General features: G+C 38.3%; 1 protein-coding gene across 3 annotated transcripts in view; it reads right to left on the reverse strand.

The window, feature by feature from the left end:
• Positions 1 to 68: 68 nt before the first annotated feature.
• spidr (scaffold protein involved in DNA repair) overlaps positions 69 to 18,142 on the reverse strand; it is a 44,056-nt gene continuing 25,982 nt past the window's right edge. For 2 of the 3 annotated variants that reach the window (XM_016669745.1, XM_016669746.1), the window contains 10 exons: positions 15,355 to 15,513; positions 11,221 to 11,308; positions 8,952 to 9,092; positions 8,803 to 8,862; positions 8,082 to 8,280; positions 5,330 to 5,518; positions 4,070 to 4,163; positions 3,872 to 3,986; positions 1,063 to 1,119; positions 69 to 616 (listed from right to left, as the gene is read on the reverse strand). In XM_016669745.1, the coding sequence (XP_016525231.1) occupies positions 440 to 616; positions 1,063 to 1,119; positions 3,872 to 3,986; positions 4,070 to 4,163; positions 5,330 to 5,518; positions 8,082 to 8,280; positions 8,803 to 8,862; positions 8,952 to 9,092; positions 11,221 to 11,308; positions 15,355 to 15,513 (1,279 nt within the window). In that variant the 3' untranslated portion in view covers positions 69 to 439. The remainder of the gene's footprint in view (positions 617 to 1,062; positions 1,120 to 3,871; positions 3,987 to 4,069; positions 4,164 to 5,329; positions 5,519 to 8,081; positions 8,281 to 8,802; positions 8,863 to 8,951; positions 9,093 to 11,220; positions 11,309 to 15,354; positions 15,514 to 18,142) is intronic. The other variant, XM_007548679.2, reaches the window with a different exon arrangement.

Below are 18,142 nucleotides of genomic sequence, written 5' to 3' on the forward strand. Positions count from 1 at the left end.
TTGTGGTCTGTGAGCAGTCTGTATGAAAATTGGTGTTAAAGGAAATGCAGCAGGAAACACAAAGCAAAGTCAGCAAAAATAAGTCATTTTATTGGCAGAGTCAGTGTTTTTTTTTTTTTTTTTTTCAATACAGAGGTAGAATGGTTGGAAAATAATTCTTTTAAAGTCAAAACTCAGACTCATTCACAGTTAATGATCCACATGGGCTGGTTTGACAGCCTGCATGCCACTGGTCTACCCTTGGGCTGTCAACTCCTGCTGCACAGGATCACATATCATTAACACAAACAAGACCTTGTCTTTTTTGCAGCCCCCTTCTCTTCAGAACAGCCTCAAGCTGTCAGAGGAGGCCTTCGGAAGGGGGAGTGGAGGATAAACTGGCTCAGACCAAGGCCCAGTGTGCAGATTGCTGGAGGCAGTCAAAGTCTGAGGCTTGCTATCAGCAGGCTTGGAGGCAGATCTCTTCCAGGCCCATCCACAGGGCAGGCTTCCTGGTGACGACTCGGACATAAACGGCCAAGGGGCCCACCTCTTTTCCCAAGACGCTCTCCACATCGTACCCTTGGAGCTGAAGCAAACGATCATGCAAATCTCTTAAGATGCTTTTAATGCGCGCCTATTGAAATGAAGTATGCATGTAAGATTTGAATTATTCACATCGGATAAGTACAAAAGTGGCGATTAAAAACTGTCCACACAACTCATGCACGAAGAAAAGCATTAAAGCAAACACTGGGATTACAATGCTTTTCATTGATGAGGAACAGCTTCTCCACCTGCAGTTTATGTAAGAAATGGATAATGACACCCAAATCTATAAACCGCATGCAAACTTCAAATCCCCAAAAACAAAAGAGAGGGTGGAGGATTGTGTCACAAATCTGGCTGTGAATGGTATCAATAACCAGCCAGTCATTTCACTCAACAAAGAAGAGCTTTTATCAGTTACAGGAACAGATGACTGTACTTTAAAGGATATATTGACATAAAAAAAAAAAAAAAAAATCTGTGCACCTTCTATCTTAGCTCTGACTTATGTAACAGCTTGATAAGTAAACCTACCTCACTGCTTTCCAGCACGGGCGTGTTCAGGATCAACATGACCGTCTTTTGCTGCAGCTGTCGGAGAGATTAGAACATGCTGAAGTCAATAATGCCTTTTTAATTATCGCCGCTGCATTGTAAATGAGAAAAAGAAATGCTGCACCGACAGACTGCGGTCTCTCTGCTGGTTTATGGTTGGAAGGGGTTAAAATATGAGTAGGCTGATAAGAACGCTGATAACTTTTACTGGTCGTCTCACTGAACTGTGCATAGCTCTCTGTCACTGAAAGACCTCTGCACAAAGCTACGTTTATCAAGACTTTGTTTTACAGTGCAGAACTCAAACGCTTTATGAGTAACATTTATGGAGAGGTGACATGGTATGATTCAGTGTCTCACTCATGGGTTACAACAGGACAGATGATTGTCTGGTCAAAGGTTTAATCTACATTTCTGCCATCATGTGCTGAAAGATTTTAAAATATATATGTCTCTTTTCTGCCAAAGGCAGCAGGTTCAGATTTACACAAAATTCACATGTTGTTGAATCAACATTAAAAAAAAAAAAAATAAAATAAAAATGTGAATTTTTTAAAAACTAAAAGGAGAGCAGTGCATTTATATTCAGCCCCCTTTAATCCTTTATACCAATAAATAAAACCCATCGCAACTAATAGCCTCCCAAAGTCCCATAGTTACTAAAAGTTCATCTGTGTGTGATTTAGTCTTTGCATAAATAAAACTGTTCTTTGAAGAGAACATTAGCAAACAAACAGCATCATGACGTTCAGGGAACACAGCAGACGGGTCAGTTGAAAGAGAAAGTTGTGGTACATTATAGTAAAAAGTAGGAATGGCACCACTGTAGCCCTTCTGAAGGATGACTGACCACCTAAAGTGAAAGGCCACCCAGCTGCAGCACTAATCAGAGTAACAGCCAAGATGGAGATAATTCTTTAAAAGAAAACTACAGGCACGAAGAATATGTCAACATGTAAACAATTAGTAATGCTACCATACTAGTCATGTCCTCACTCAAGTATAGCCTATCCTAGAACAGTGCCACGAAGAAAGCCAATTGTTTAAAATGAGAAATAAGAAGTCACATTTAAAGTTTGCATCCAGCCAGGCAGGGGACACAGCAAGCATGTGAAGTTTCTCTGGTAAGATTTGTGGTGGAAAACTGACGTTTATTTTGGAGCCACTATAACTTCAGGCAGGGGTGGAGGTTGATCGTCTAACAAGACAATGTTACTAAATGCACAAATTTGCAATAAAAGAGCTTGGATTGAGACATTTTCGTGTCTTCAAATTCTCCAGTCAGTTTTTCAGACTCGAGTTCAATTTACAGTCTGTGGAAAAACTTGAAAATTACTGTTTACAGACGCGCTGCATGTGCATCTGAGCTATTTTGCAAAGGAAAATAGCTCCTATTTTCCTTTGCAAGCATTTAAACAATTTGCATGCAGTTTCAAGCTATACAGATCTGATCAGACATTTCCAAAAAGACCTCCACTGCTCTTAATAGTGGTTCTAAAGTAGATCCACAAGTTTTGTAAAGGGTGGGTGAATACATATGCACAACAAACTTTTCAGATTTGATTAAAACAGAAAGAAAATTGCGGTTGTTATGACAAAATGTAAAAGTGTTCCTAAGTTATGTACACATTTAAAAAAGACAACTGCTTAGCAAACAGGTAGAATAAGCTAGTTCACTATGATCAATTCATGACAAAAATAAAAAAAATAAATTAAAAAAAAAAAATCAGCGAAGCCATTAAAATCAGTTTAAGCAACAGCGAGGAAAAAAGAGAATCTAAAATGGCCGTTACAGGCGACAAAAAACAGCCACCATACTTGAAGCGAGGACTTTGCCGGAAATGAATACCTCTCAGATTGAGACACCTCAGCAGTCATTTTCACTTCAAATGGAGGGTTAATGCAGGTGTTGCAAGTGACTTTAAAGAAAAGTCTCTTATTAGCTTAAAGCGTTTTAGTTAACGAGATTAGCAACACCTGCGCGTACCAACCGCCTCATGTCAAGTGGCTTTAATGATTTTAAGACAGATAACGTTTTGTAATAAGGAGGCAGGAACTTAACCTGGACTATGTACACAGCGGCATGTAAAACAAACTTTCAAGCTATTAGTGGCAGGTCTGGGTGAGCGTCTTCCTCTGTCTTTCTAACACTCGCCCACCTCTCCGTACATTTCCTCAATTTAGCCCTTAACGCAAAAAAGAAAGTTTTTTATCAAACAATTTATCAGGATAAATAAGACCAAATCTGTTTGTTGTTCATGTCTTGTGTTTTATAAAACAAGTTTGACATATTTTTGGATCAAATTCACACTGTGTTGAAGAATCTAAATCAGAGAGAGAATAAATGAGAATAAATGAGATTTCCCTGCTCCTCTCAATCCAAGTCAGTCTTTGCATAAAAAAAAAAACAATTATATGAAAAGAAACACATTTAAATGGCTGCCATTCTTTTGATGCATTATTTTTTTATGATGGATTGAAAAAAAATCGGGAAATTTAAAAGTCACTCAGGATGCAACCAAAATTCAACTTCTTTTTTCACCCAGTGAGAAAAACATGGTAATGCTCACGTCAAAAACAACCACCAGTTTTTAGCTGTCATTGCTTTCATGGTGCAAAGTAGACAGGTTCGTATGTTTAGTTTTTCTTCCTTTCCAGGTAGAATTAGAAATTATGTTCATGGTGTTGGTTGCCAGATATTTTCCCTGATAGTTCAGCAACATCAATGTAAACTTAATTTTGTCATAAGACATTTATATTTTCCGTCTTAGTTCTTTGATGTTCCTACCTTAACTTTTAAGGTGCAGTTGCCCAACGAGGAGGAGCTGAGGAAAACCTCCAGCTGAACCTTTGTGTCCGGCTTGTCCAACGTCGATTTACAGGAAATGCAGTGGAAGTTTTGACTGTAGAAAGAAAAATAAATAAATGAGGTGGAGAACTCTCACTATGAGAAAAATGACATTTAGTGTGTTAAATAAGAACTTACGGCTTTTCGGCTGACACCTCTAAGTTGTCACTTCCACAGAGATTGCAAGCTGGCCAAGAATAAGCTGTATTCTCATCTACACCAACTATCACCCCTGATACACAGAAATAAAATGACAAATTTACATTTATGGCCAATGAATGGTTTGGAACATTCAGAAAAATACATTTGCATTGCCTGTTTCTTTAAAGCTAAGCAAGGACATTGATAGACAATCTAAGCATTGGTTTTAATGTGTTTGTATGTTTATGACGGGGTGTAGGAGATAACGACATCCTTTTCATTTTTAATCGAAGATGGCAGCGATAAAAGCAGCAGAAATGTTCTCCCCACCTAAAAGCAACTCACTTCACAACCACAGCTGCTGCCTAACACTGCAAACATGGAACCTTAAACAGGATACCAAATGCAAAAACCGATAAGAAATTATTCGACTTTCTCTTTTGAGCTCCCCCCCGCCCCACCCCTTCCCTCTTTCTTTGCTCATAATTTCCAGAAGGTACGATTTGTGCACAAGCACAAACAGTGTGTTTTATTTTCATTCAACCACCTGATCAAACACGGACGGCCGGAGAGGCCAGCGTTGAGTGGGTTCACGATGTGATCTTTGCTCTCAGATGTGACGTGAAGGCAGCAGATGCAGATTTTGATCTGCTACAGGGCTTCAAAACCACATTTACATAATTAGAAACCAGGAAGACGTTATGCAGCATTTCAGTGGGATTTGAAGCAGATGACTAGGAAGACTGCAACACAATAGAAAATCTTTTCTTTTACTATATGAGCAATTGCAGTAAGTGGGGCTAATAATTGATGAGAGGAAACATTAAAAAAGGATTATAGCGTCAAACTGATACTGCTTGTGTCCAAAAAGAAATGAAAGATTTACTGAAAACTAACTCATTGTCACAACAGATGTTCAAACAATCATGGGGAGCACATATGCTTATTTTCCTGCAAAATAATGTGGGAATGGACAGAAACTCTACAATATTTCATGAGTTTTATTTTACATTGTGTCTCAAAATGACGCCCCGAGGACAGAGACAGAGCAACAAATCACATCACAGTTGCCTGCAAGCAACATCAAAGCTCTTTTTTGTGCTGTAAAGTTGTAAAAATATGAACATTTTATTTTATTTTTTTCCCCTTTTCCCACACAAAGAGAGAGCAAGAAGTTGGGCCTGTTCAGCAGCAGGAGTCAGATGAGAGGAGCCGCATGGAAAACCACTGGACTGACAGAAAGGCAGAGAGACAGACCTGTGAGACTACAGAGGGAGTTGGGTGTGGTCTCCAAACTCAAGGAATCCAGTCTCGGAGGCTGGGGCAGAGTCTTCACCTGGGGCTCAGAGCTGGAAAGTGAGTCTTGCCTTGTGGTGGTCTCAAAACTACTCTTGTGTTGTACTGAAGACACCTCAATGACGGACTGCTCCGCACAGAGGAGCACACCTAAATATGCAAATAAGAAAAAATAAATAAATAAACTTTGCAGCGAACAAAACACACATTGCCTCTTATTTGGATACATACAATGAGATTCCTCACACCAAAAGTTGGATTAATTAAGATTCAGCAATAAAGGAAGTAACAAAAAATAAAAAATAAAAATAATAAACCGCTTCGCAACTTTAAATTGTTTTTCTCACACCCTTCCCGGGAGCAATAACCTTTTTTTTTTTTTTTTTACCTTTTATACACATGCAGCATTTGGTTCAAAAGGTGGAAAGGTATTGACAGGTTCACTGTCTGAATCCTAATTTAAAACAAAATGTCTTAAACTCAACTTATTAACTGCTGTCTGACCGTTAGAAAAAAGCAAGGGAACACTTTTTGCTTATCGCATAACTCTAGTAAATGAAACTTCAATATTTCCCATAAATGTGGCTTTTGAGGTTGTATGTTTCAAGCTAACTTTGCTTGGTTGCAAAGATTTGGGGAAATAAGAAGTTGCACTCGTCAATGTGCATCCGGTGAGTAATACCAGCTCCCTGAAGTTATTCCAAAAGATGTGGGTTGAAGTTTGTTATTCACGCTGAAAAAAGAAAAAAAAAAAACAAATGAAAAGAAAAAAAAGAAAAGAGAAGAAAAGAAAAGAGAAAAACAACACCTTTCCGTGCTTGGCTGCTGGTTTATTCCAGTGGGTCTAAACAAACGTGTATGCAACCTTGTCTGATGGTGTGGGTGTGTTCTGGTGAGACAAGTCTGGAGTTTTGTGGTAGGTGCTGAACATCTCATGCTGGCGAAACCGTCCCAAAATTACGTTTCAGTCATCCAGCAGTTTCAACTCCTTGACAGTTCACATTTTAAATGAAAGATACCGTATTCTTCGGACTATAAGCCGCTACTTTTTTCCTACGCTTTGAACCATGCGGCTTATTGCCCTGTGCAGCTTTTCTGTGGATTTTTCTTCAACCACCAGGGGGCTCTTTAGCAGGAAGTGAATCATTGGAAGTCAAAATTGGAAATCAAAGAAGAAAGTGCTAATTTTCATTTGGAACAAGCACCTGCAGGTATAACGGAGAAATATTTTCAAACTCATATGACGCAGCTTTTAAGTTGAGGGCTATTGATCTGGCAGTACATAGAGCCGCTGCACGTAAGCTCGGCGTGGATGAATCCATGGTTCGGCGTTGGAGACGGAGGGCTGCGTCCTTATGGAAAACCAAGAGCGGCAGAGATACCAGCGGCTTATAGGCCGATGTGGCTTATATATGTACGTTTCCAGTTTTTTTTGTTTTTTTTTTCTTTTCAAAAAATGTGTAGGTGTGGCCTATAGTATGGTGCACTCTATAGTCCGGAAAATATGGTACATTAGATTATGCTAAGCTTTAACCCCTGAAACTTCATCAATAAATTTTGGACCTTTTTTTTCTGAGTCTGGTCATTTCTTGTGTGTATTTCCGCTACGGGAATTCAAGCCAGAGATTTTTTTTACATAAATTGCATCTGCAGCCTGTTCACTCCTCTAGCCTTCATGTTCACTCTACTGCAGGAATTTGGGTGTTTTTGGGTAACGTCTTACTCTGCAGTCGATTAAGGATAAAAAGTGGTTCCCATTACGAGAATAAATAGTTGTGATTTTCAAGAATAAAATTATAATCAATGATTTTGTCACAGCAATTACGCTTCAAAGCTTGTTTGAAGTCTCTCCAGCTGGCCTGAAAATAAGCAAGTGGGGTGTGGTGAAGTAAAACAAAATATATAAAATGAAACACTGTTTTACAAAATTCAAGTGAGTTTCTCCTTTCTGATGACAGTATTTTGACCCCTTGTTTTTCTGACTAATGCACGTAGTCTGCAGAAACTTTTACATTTACAAGAAGGACAGCTGGAAAAAAGCGTTCAACCCGTTTATCAGCCTACAAGTAGTTTGAGCTCCCCTCTGGCCGTTTCGGTGGGATTCGTTTCTTTGTCGACAACTGCACATACACTTAAAAAACATATTTGCATACATTGAACAAAGAGCCACATAACCTGTTACTTCAGCTGTCTTTAAAGCAAACTAAACTCTTCCTGTTGCAAGTAGGATTACCAAAATTTATTTTTGCTGAATGCAAAAAATAAGTGTGACAATTTGTATAATTTGGTCACATCCTTTGGATCATCGTCCTTTGGAGTGGCCAACTTGTGCCCATGCTTCAGCTTCCTGACTGGTGTCTAGGGATGCAGCTTCTATACATTCCAATTATGTTCTTTCCTTGTGTCTTTTTAAACAGCGTATGTAGCTTCTGTTTCCAACTGAATATACTTGACCTAATTTAAAAGTGCAAACTCCACTGAACTGGCCATCGTAAACTCGTCACTGATTAATGTGGCAGTTTAATAAGCAGATCATACATAAGTAGTAGACAATATTGTGTTGTTAAAACCATTATTCCTTCTCTAATACAGATATAAAAGTTGAATATTTTAAATGCAAGTCTTGATTTCTCTCAGCTAGTGTGAGAACTTGGTGCACACAATCGTGTGTGGTGAAACACAAATCCCTCGATAGGAAGCTACAAAACTCTACCGTGTTCTCTGATGGCATCTCTGAACGACATGTCACAGACGGCGGGGGAATTCAGTGCTTCGAGGACAGAGGAAGTGAGCACACAGGAAGTGCTCACACACAGAGCCACTGTTCGCCTGCATGGCCTCTCAGGCTGCTCCTCCTGAAGACTGGGGTCTGTCAGCACCAACCACACCTCCCCCTGGCCTACATCAGTGCTCTAAAGTCCAACCAGAACAGCACACAAAGGCAGAAAATGAATTACTTAGAAACACAATGACCTACAAAGAGAATTTAAAGGAGATATTACGTGACAAAATCTGACAAAGCAGAAATTGGGTGACAACATTTTGCATCTTAAAAAAAAAACAAAAGAAACTTCTTTGACAAGATCACTCATTCAAGAGGCTGCTGCACACAATGCTGGTTTACTAGGGCGATAACATGAAAAAGTGGTGTGAGTGTGCTAAAGTCCAGCACTTTGATCTGAGCTGCTATCTTGTGTTGGTCAAAGGTTAAAGTTCTCGCCAATCAGTGATGAGGAATGGCCGAGCCTCGTACTGATGGTCAAACAGAGCGATAGGAGATCTGCTCTCTACGTCAGAGTCCAGCCTTATCAGTCTGTTAGTTTAAATAATCTTAAGATGAATAAGGGGCTTGGGAAACCTAATATTTGCTCTTTTTGTAAATGAAAAGAGATTAAATCAATGTCTTCGTGGTTCGAGACTCAAGGTAGAAATACCTGCATTCTTTTGTATAAAACCGTGGCAATAAAACTGCAGCGACAGGATTTGGCCTCACTCTGAGGGATTAAAAAAAAAAAAAAAGTTACAAGGTATTAATATTCTGTATGTACATGCTTCTGTGTGTTTGCTGAGCTGAAGTGCTCACACGCAGTATGTCTCGTAGGGTCCGGCTTGCTGGGTGAAGGTAGAGCGGTGAAACGGTTTGCCCTTCTCTGGGCTCTACTGAACTCTGATGACCCGACAGCAGGTAGCAGAAACTGGGAGGTGGACCTGGAGAGCCGATTTCCTGCACACAAAGGACACTTGAGATCTCCATATTGAACAAAAATATATTCCTTCCCTACTCTTAAAAGTTCCAGAAATTATAATTAATAAAATTAAATATAAATGCATCATTGGAATACTTTGAAAGGTGATTTTCGTAGGCACTTCTGAGTACTTATGACATGGGTATTTGCAGGTTTTGACTCCTGAAGGACAGCCAACTTTCAGATCGGTGGAAATCATTAGAAAATTATCACAAAAATACTTTAAGAATTCCACAAATAAAAAATGACAGATTGGGTAAACAAAGAGTGATATAATTTAATGTTTTGTTTCTGAAAACTGTGGCTTACAGATGAAAACCAAAAGATGAAAACCAAAAAATTCAGTTCCTCAGAAACTGCCATATACAAGCTACAAATGATGGGAAGACTGCTGACTTCACAGTTGTCCAGAAGACTGCTTTGTTGCGTGTTTGGTGAACCACGAAAGGACGTTTCTAGAGAAGCTCACTGTTCACAGAGTTATGTATTCAAGGAGCATTGAGTGGAAGGAAAAAGTGAGGTAGAAAAAGGTGTACAAACAACAGAAATAACTGCAGCCTACAGAGGAAAACCAAGCAAAGCACATTGCCTATTCTGTAGACCATTTACAGCAGCATACTTTTTAGTGTGCTGCGAATGCTGCCATTTATTTATATACATTTAAAATATATGTTTTTGGCCTTATTTAATGTTATCATTTTCTGAGAAATTAAATTTTGAGTGTTTATTAGCTGTAAGCCATAATCTTTTAAATGAATAAATAAAAGCTTAACACATTTAACACCTTTTTTCATTGACTTCCTGAAATAAAGGAACTTTTTTCATGATATTCCAATTAGGTTTACTATCAAAAAATCCCAAGTAACACAGATATTTGCCTTATTCTTAATAGTAGTGTTGTGCATTTTAATGTGGCATGCATTTAATGTGCAATGTTTGTGCCCATCTATATTTTTTTTTATTTTGATCCCTATGAAAAAATTATGTTTACTATTTAAAAATGTTTTCAAACCCATTAGAAGAGTCGAGTTCATTCTTGATTAATGATTATTATTTATTTTAATTTATGTTATTTTCCATGAGGTCGGTATTATGACTGCAGACTGGTAAACAGCAGTCAATGACAGCACTTATCTCTCAGCTCTAAAAAGAATGTTACCAAGTTACATTTTTCATCTCACACGCAGCCAAAAGCTGTTTTTCACTCAAAACATTTTTGTTCAAGTCATTAACTGCCGTCTAACATTTTACTGTTTCGTTACACTTAGTAGCGACTTGGTAGCAAAATTTTAGAAGTAATCTGTCAAAAATGAAAAACAACTTTGGCAAGAATTGTTTTCATTTAGGTGATTCTATGAAAACCAAAATCTCTATCATGCAATATATGGCAGACATTAATGTCAACTTAAATGGTGCATTCACTATTTTAGAAATAGAAAAGCAGAAATGCACTTAATGCTTTTTTGCATTTAGCATCGGTGACTAAAGCAACTACGCAATGCTACACAAGTATTTTTTTTTCCCTTGTGCTTTAAATATCAAGAAATAGCTACTTTCACTGATTTGCCCCACACTCTGTTTCTCCTTGGTAGTCCTCAGTGTCAAACTGAGGTGGGTCAGGGTTGTGTTGGTTTATGTTTGAACTGTAAACTTGCCTTGGGACCACTGATTTTTTTTTCTATTGGTCTTTGAATGCAGCATTTATAGAAGGAGACACTAAAAACTACAATTTAAATAAGGTCATAAAAGCAATAGTTTATAAGATTTGCATCTGTTCTCTTTTCTCCAAGTGGGTTTTAATTTTTTTTACACTATATCACCAAATTCAGCCGGGGAGAAAGTCGTTCAAAGGACATGTAAGACAAAGTAACTGGCAATATAATCTTGATACAGTATCAAAGAAACGGAAAATACATAATTATCAGTGCAAATTTATTCACAATAATAATTAAAAAAAAATCTAATAAAGATCACATTCTAAAATTCTGGTTGCTTTGTCTTCATGGACACATGCATTAAATGATCCTAAATTAGCACATTAAAGGCAGATGAATGAATAGCCTCGTCTCAGGGGATTAAACTATTGTGACTATAATGAGAACTTACATTTAGAATACTAAGTGAGTTTCCATGATCTTTCAGAGACGTTGCTGGGGGCCACAGACTGTCTATCAAGCTGAAAAGCCTGGAGTGCCTGCAAGTAAGAAACAAAAAAGAAAAAAGAAAATAAGAAGAAGGAAGAGTGAGGAGGGGCACAGAAGAGGGGGGACAGAAGGAGAAACTCCCGAATGAGGGACTTGAGTGAGGGGAATGAAAGGTTTCACAGCCGGTTTCACTTCCACTGAAACATGAATTTGTAAAGAGTGCCTGTTTTTTTTGCACCACCTACAATCAACAGAGAGCATGCCGGGGCTGGCAGAGCAGAAACGCACACAAAATACCTTCGACAAGGAGGTCATGAGAGACTTGAGAGCGTACACCCAATGTAAATTATGATATAATTGTGGCGAAGAAATAATGTTTAGAAAACGGATTACAAGAGGTTTAAAATGTCCAGATTAGCAATTAGTAACACTTTGGCTCCTGTTAGCATGTCCTTAATCTCCTTGAAAACAGCCTGCTGGAACATCATACTCGATATACTTTGATGATGCTGGATTGACGTCAAACCATCTTGGAAGTAACAATTTAAAAATGTAGGGGAAAAAAACAGTTGCAACCTGATTCTGACTCAGACTATTTTCTGAGAAGAATATGTTGAGTTCAAGGTACTGCTACCTTCATTCATCCATAGGGGTGCTGTCATATCAGTCAGTGCTTAACAACCAGCTAGTCAGCCTCTAATCACAGGGTTTCTTTGTGTGGAACCGGTTCTGCAGCACGGTCAAGTCCTGTGAGGCTAAATCATTGATGAGTAACGACAGGCTCACACCGCTCATTCAACACTTTGAGTTTTAATCCTGACTCTGTTTTCTTTTGGGTAAAGGACATTCGTTTTATCTGATCTAAGGTGCAGCTCTAGTCCATAGTTTGTTGTTTAACAGATTTCCATTCAGCACATGCAGAGCTTTTCTCATTTGTTAGATGCCGTACATTAATCATGAAGTAAACAACTTCGTGTAAACATAACACCATTAAACCAAAATGCTAACTGGAAGATTGTTTGGACTCTTGAATTATGTGAAGCACTTTGAAATGCCTTGCTGCTGAAATGTGCTATACAAATAAAATTTGATTGATTGATTGACTGATCTTGAAACTGACTGTTTTGAAGAACTTCAAGATTTTTTTTTTTAAATACCTGCATCTAATTTTACTTCTGGAACTAAATCTGAAAAGTGTGACCCCTTAGATTTAAGTCCATGGGAACAAAACACAAATTGGCATAGAAAGGTGAGTCTGGCTAATGCTGAAAATGTAAAAAGAAAAACACAAAACAAACATAAAAGTATTTCTAAAGTTAACAGATTAGCTAACAATGTCTTGTTTGTGAAGTGCACGCAAAAGATGTTGTGTAAAACAACAACTAAAAAACAAGACTACAGCTAATTTGTGCATTTTTGCAGAAACGCACCAGAACATTTATGGCTTCAACCATCTTTTAAAGCTTGGCTCACAGTAACTCACATGTTGTTAACTTTCCTTTGATGTTATTGTCTATAAAAGTTAAGGGAAAGGTCACATTGACCCGTGATTTTGCAACAAAAAAGGACTTTACCATAATTTCCAGACCATAAGTCACTACTTTTTTCCACAAGCTTTGAACACTGCTATGCGGCCAATATATGGCGTTTTACCAATGAGTTTTGAAAGGTTGCACTGTTGCGTGATGAAAGGGACAGCACAAATTCAAGAGCAAATTTACCTCGACACGAACGTGACATTCAACACATTTAGCTAAGAAATCTACCTAGATTACTGCAAAATCAGACAGAAAAAAGCTGATTTGTGCCTCCGTGGATTAAGCTAAAATTTTTCTTTAACTTAAGCAAAATTTACAAATGTTTTCCTTCATGACGGCTTGTGAGTAGGTTGCAGTTCACAGGGGTGTGTAGGTGTAGGATATGTGTGCACTCTGCTTGCTTCAGTCATGTTTGTCTCCAATTATTGGTTCGCTTCATTTGGGCAACGATTTTAAAACAAAAATGGTGAATAAAGCACCTGCTTCCCCTTAGAAATGAGTTGGTCTACGGGGTTTTTCAAATCTCTCAAAGGCTGAAAAGGCCTAAAGTGAGGGAGACCTTCAATCTAGGTGATGAAGAAAAAGGAGACGTAGGTTCAGTGAAGTTTCGTTGTGAACCACAGCCATCAGTGACACATGGGACTTGCATTATGAGCAGCTCGGGAGACGACACCCAGGTGCTACTGATGAGAAGCCAGTAAAGACAAAAGCCACCACAAGTTATTTTAAAGCAGCTGAGCACACTCTGAGGTTGGATATGCTGTCTGCCTGTCACATTTCCCCCTTAATAAGAGTTTCTAGAAACATTTAGTAACTCGTTTGAATGATTAACGCTATACTTGAACGCGTTAATGTGTGTGGAAGGCCAATCCAGTTTAACATGATTCTGTTTTAACCTCTTTTTAATTATGTAAATAATGTAAAAAAGTACATTAAGTTTAAATAAAATAAAAAAAAACGCATTAATAATATCGAGTTGACACATGTCCAGTCATTTATAAATTACAAGGAAATGTCACAGTATCTGTTCTTGCATTTTAAATAGAGTGAATTAAGTTTCTGTTTCCTGGTGACGTCAATTTCTAGTTTACTTTCATCACATTTGATATTTTGAATATTCAGGCTTTTTTGTTTATAAATACAAAAAATAGAGGCTTTTCTTTTTCATTTTCCCCACAGTGAAGAACGTATGTCATATCTTAAAGCACAAATGTTTACATATTTATTACATATCAGACAATTAGTTAGTAAGTTGATTAATTTAATTAACCGTCGCCCCCAAAAGACTTATATGTGAGTCAATGGGTCCATGAGGACATTGGTGCCCTCAGTTCAGGGTAACAGAAATGCATTAAGAGTACGAACCAAAAAACAAAGCTAAACGAGAAAAGTTGTAAAAGCAAATATTGTAAATTAAAAAAAAAAATGGAAAAAGAAGATGCTTGAGAAATGTTTTTATAATAATTTTCTTGAGGTTTTTTTAATGATCATAACACCCTAATCAGGAGCCAAATTAACACATTGCTGCTGTGAGTTTCTGTATGTCATGTAAAACCAGCGGTTCACACCTTATCTGTCATAACACATCAGAGTCATTAAAAGAAGTATATGTGCAAAGTATATCCTGCCGACAAAAACATTTTTACTTTTTACATTTCCGTGGAAGAACATTATGCCTAAAAGTTTTAGATGTTTCCAACTGTAAGCAGAAGGGAAATTATTTTTTACTTCTAAGTCAACCAACTACTTCTTTTTGCTTTATATTTAATATTACAACTAAGCACCGTCACTCCTATTAAGTAACAGACTACATGATATTAATACCAATAATTCTGCCTACAGGACAGACAGCTTGTTCTAGGACAAGCTTAGAGGTCTACCGGACATGGATACCCGAATAAGTGGAAAAACCCAGACTGTTTTCCCACTTGACTAAATGCACAAGATACCGGAGATAGTCCATCTATCACACTCTGACCAAAGACGACCTCCAGAATTATTGTGTGCACAACAGGCATTGAAAATATCATGGAGGTAAACATATCCCAGCAAGTTTCTAGATGCCCCCACACCAGTTCTACTAACTGCTGCTAATCTGGGATCTCGACTGGAAACTCACGAGGAACAGAGACCGTGAACCTCGGTATCACTTTACATGTAAACACAGCCCAACTGCTGGCAGGACAGCATTACAAGCTTCAAGAAAGCTCCCAACATCATGTTTACATATTTTGTTTTTCAGAAGGACACTGGGGGCTAAGGTTCAATAAATACCACAACACAATTTATTTGATCAGATATGTATCTGCGGATGGCTCAGCAAGACAACTTAAGGCTCTGAGGGTGCTTCCCATCACTTTTTATCAGCAACTGTCTGACTCAGGCATTTACCCGAGGCTGTTACCTTAGAATGCTAAAGAGAGAGAGAGAGAGAGAGAGATAACCTTGCATTTACCAGAAATGTCATACTACAAAACTGCTGCTGGTAACAGGTTGAACTTTCCCAGCCGAAATTCAGGTGAAAAACGACCCTGACGCAAGAGAAAGTTGGCTCTCACCTTTCTCGAGTGACCCGCTCCACCACTTTTACGCCCCTCAGCACACAGGTTCTCCCCTGCCACATCTGGCAGTACTGGTGGAGCTCGTCGCTGCTGGACAGAGGCTGGAGTCTGACAGTGCTGAAAATCCCAAAGCTATCCTGGACGAGAACACATAACCTAGCAGAAAGAATGGAAAAAAAACAAAAAACATAAAAACTAAAAACGTTAAACACATTCCCTGACAGAAATAAGCAAGGATTTTTCATTTTAAATATTTGGAAGCATTCAGCAATTTGTTATCTCCAATGCTAACACATCAGAACTAACATACAGTTGTTTCACATTTTGCCCTGCAGACGTGTTCTAATCCCTTGAACTTTTTCATAATTGGGTTATTTAACGACCACAGACTTAACTGTATTTTTGAACAGATATAAACTAGAGAAACGTAAGATAATGCACAATTATGAGGTGGAAGGTGGGATCTGAAAAGTGTGGTGTGCAGATATACTCAGCCCTCACTACTCATTGATCCTCAAATTAACTTTTGTGTGACTAATTCATCTGTAAATTAGGTTCTCCAGTGTTGCATTTACCGTCATGGATCGGTGAAGGCCTCAGAAGTTTGTTAGAGAACAGTGAGGAAACAGCAAACAGCAGGTTTAGAAAATAAAAGAACATCCTAAAACTTGAACTACAACAGAGGTAGAAAAGTTGGTCAGAGTAGATTTAAAATCTAAAGCAACAACAGAAAATAACTTGGTATGTGAAATAGGTAGAAATATACTCAAAAGGCCAGCTGTGACTGTAATAAAAGGTGGTTTTACAATCTATTGCCTGAAGGTTTCAGAATTGTGTTAAAAAATATTGAAAACCATGCATCATTTTCCTATCATATAAGATAATAATAAGAGTCATTTAAATTTGCGGTTAATACACAAAAAACACAGCCATATCCATAGATTAAATACAACTTTGGAGAACTTATATTTTACCAACTACAGCAAAATTTGTCTTTGACGTGAATGAAAAACTACCGGTCTGTATGATGTGTGTAATAAAACTACAAACTGCAAGTGGAAGTAATAAATACTTGAGTTTCAAAAGGGCCTTCTCACCAGCTTTAGAGCTGCAGCCTAAGAACGATGACATACTGGGTTTGAAAAACAGGAAACATATTTCTTTCTTGAGGAGTATCTGTGAAAAGCAAGTGTTAAAGAAAGCTGCCAAGCAAATGTAGTGCAGGGCATCAGTTTATTAATTGTTAGGATATAAAATATAGTCAAATATAGCTGATCTATGAAGGAAACTACTGCATGCTGGAATATCTATGATGGTATATCAAAACCTGATTCAGTGAGAAAACAAACACTTTTTTTTATAGTAATGAAACGTCACTTTGTGCTTTGTCACTGTAACAATGCCGTGTTGATACTTAGTCATGACATTTGAGTGTTAATGTCAGTAGCTGGTTTGACAGGCTGCTGCTGACAGAACAGACCTTTGGCCTATAGAGTTATGAGGGAGTGAAGAGCTGAGTATTCCTGCAGTCTGCTGTTCATGGCAAGCTCTGGGTCTCAACGGCTAAAAGCTCTAGTATCAGTGAGAGTCAAGCCCAGACAAAGTCCTGTGCAAACCGAGAGTAAACACTTGAGTTCATGTACCCTAGTTTGACAAGCAGTGGCCAGAGAAGATGAGGAGGAGGAGGAGGAGGAAAAGAAGGAGGGAGGGAAAAAAAAGTTTTTGGGAGGAGGACTGTCCACCAAGCCTGTGCATGCATCCACACACCCAGACGCTGGAGATATTTGAGGTTGTTTTCAACCACCTGATTGGAGCTATGAATGTTTTCTGTTGCTAAACATGGGGTCTGTGTTTGTCTTGAGAGACCTGGACGAAGACACGAAAATAACATTCCTGACATGTCTTTTGGTAGTCTGACCATAATCAACTATGATTATTTTCAGCCGCTACGTTGTATATTCATAGTTCCAAATCAGACATCCGCAACCTGTTGCAATGACAATATATATATATATAAAACACCACAGATGATAAGCAAAGTGAGCTGTAGGTGCTGGTCTATGGGAGCCTCCCAGAATAAACATATTTACAGAAAAATTCTTGAAAGAAAAAAAAAAAAAAGCTCAAGCAAGGGAAAAATGAAGAAACCATCAGTGCTCAGCAACAGGTGTGGGAGGGGCAGAATTCTGTTACTCAATGCTACATATAATCACCGACAAACTCTGTCAGAAAGTTCCTGGAAAGTTTTTGGGTTTTAAAACCAGAACTTCTAAAAACATTATATCCCTGGATATTGGTTGACTGGACCACGCCCCATTGGGGGTGCATTCACACCAGCCATGTTTAGTCCACTTTAATCCAACTCCGGTTCGTTTGTCTGGAAAGTCTGATTCATTTGGGTGAATGTGCAACTGAAGTCTGATGCGGAAGAAAAAAGAAAAAAAAAAAAAGCTAACTATGGTCCACCTAAAAACCTAGGTCTTGGTCGGTTAAAGTGAACTCCACTGCGGTTTGAATACATATGTGGATGCAAGTGGAGGGGAGGTCTGTCGAATAGCAGGAAATGGACCACAGGGCAGGGCATTCTGGGTAAACACAAGCAAAACAGAGGTGCAAGAATAGCGCTAATGGGAGAAAAAGCTCATGGTCTTTTACCAAACACAAAAGAGAAATTCTACAACCACGAAAATCTCACACTACTCCATTTTTAGTTACATTTTGTGAAGAAGGAAGTTGCCCTCATGTCTTCTTTAGAGGTTTTCATGTCATTTTCTTTAGAAGTTCT

Source organism: Poecilia formosa, unplaced genomic scaffold, assembly GCF_000485575.1.
Source record: "Poecilia formosa unplaced genomic scaffold, Poecilia_formosa-5.1.2 Scaffold27, whole genome shotgun sequence".
NCBI classification, from domain to species: Eukaryota; Metazoa; Chordata; class Actinopteri; order Cyprinodontiformes; family Poeciliidae; genus Poecilia; species Poecilia formosa.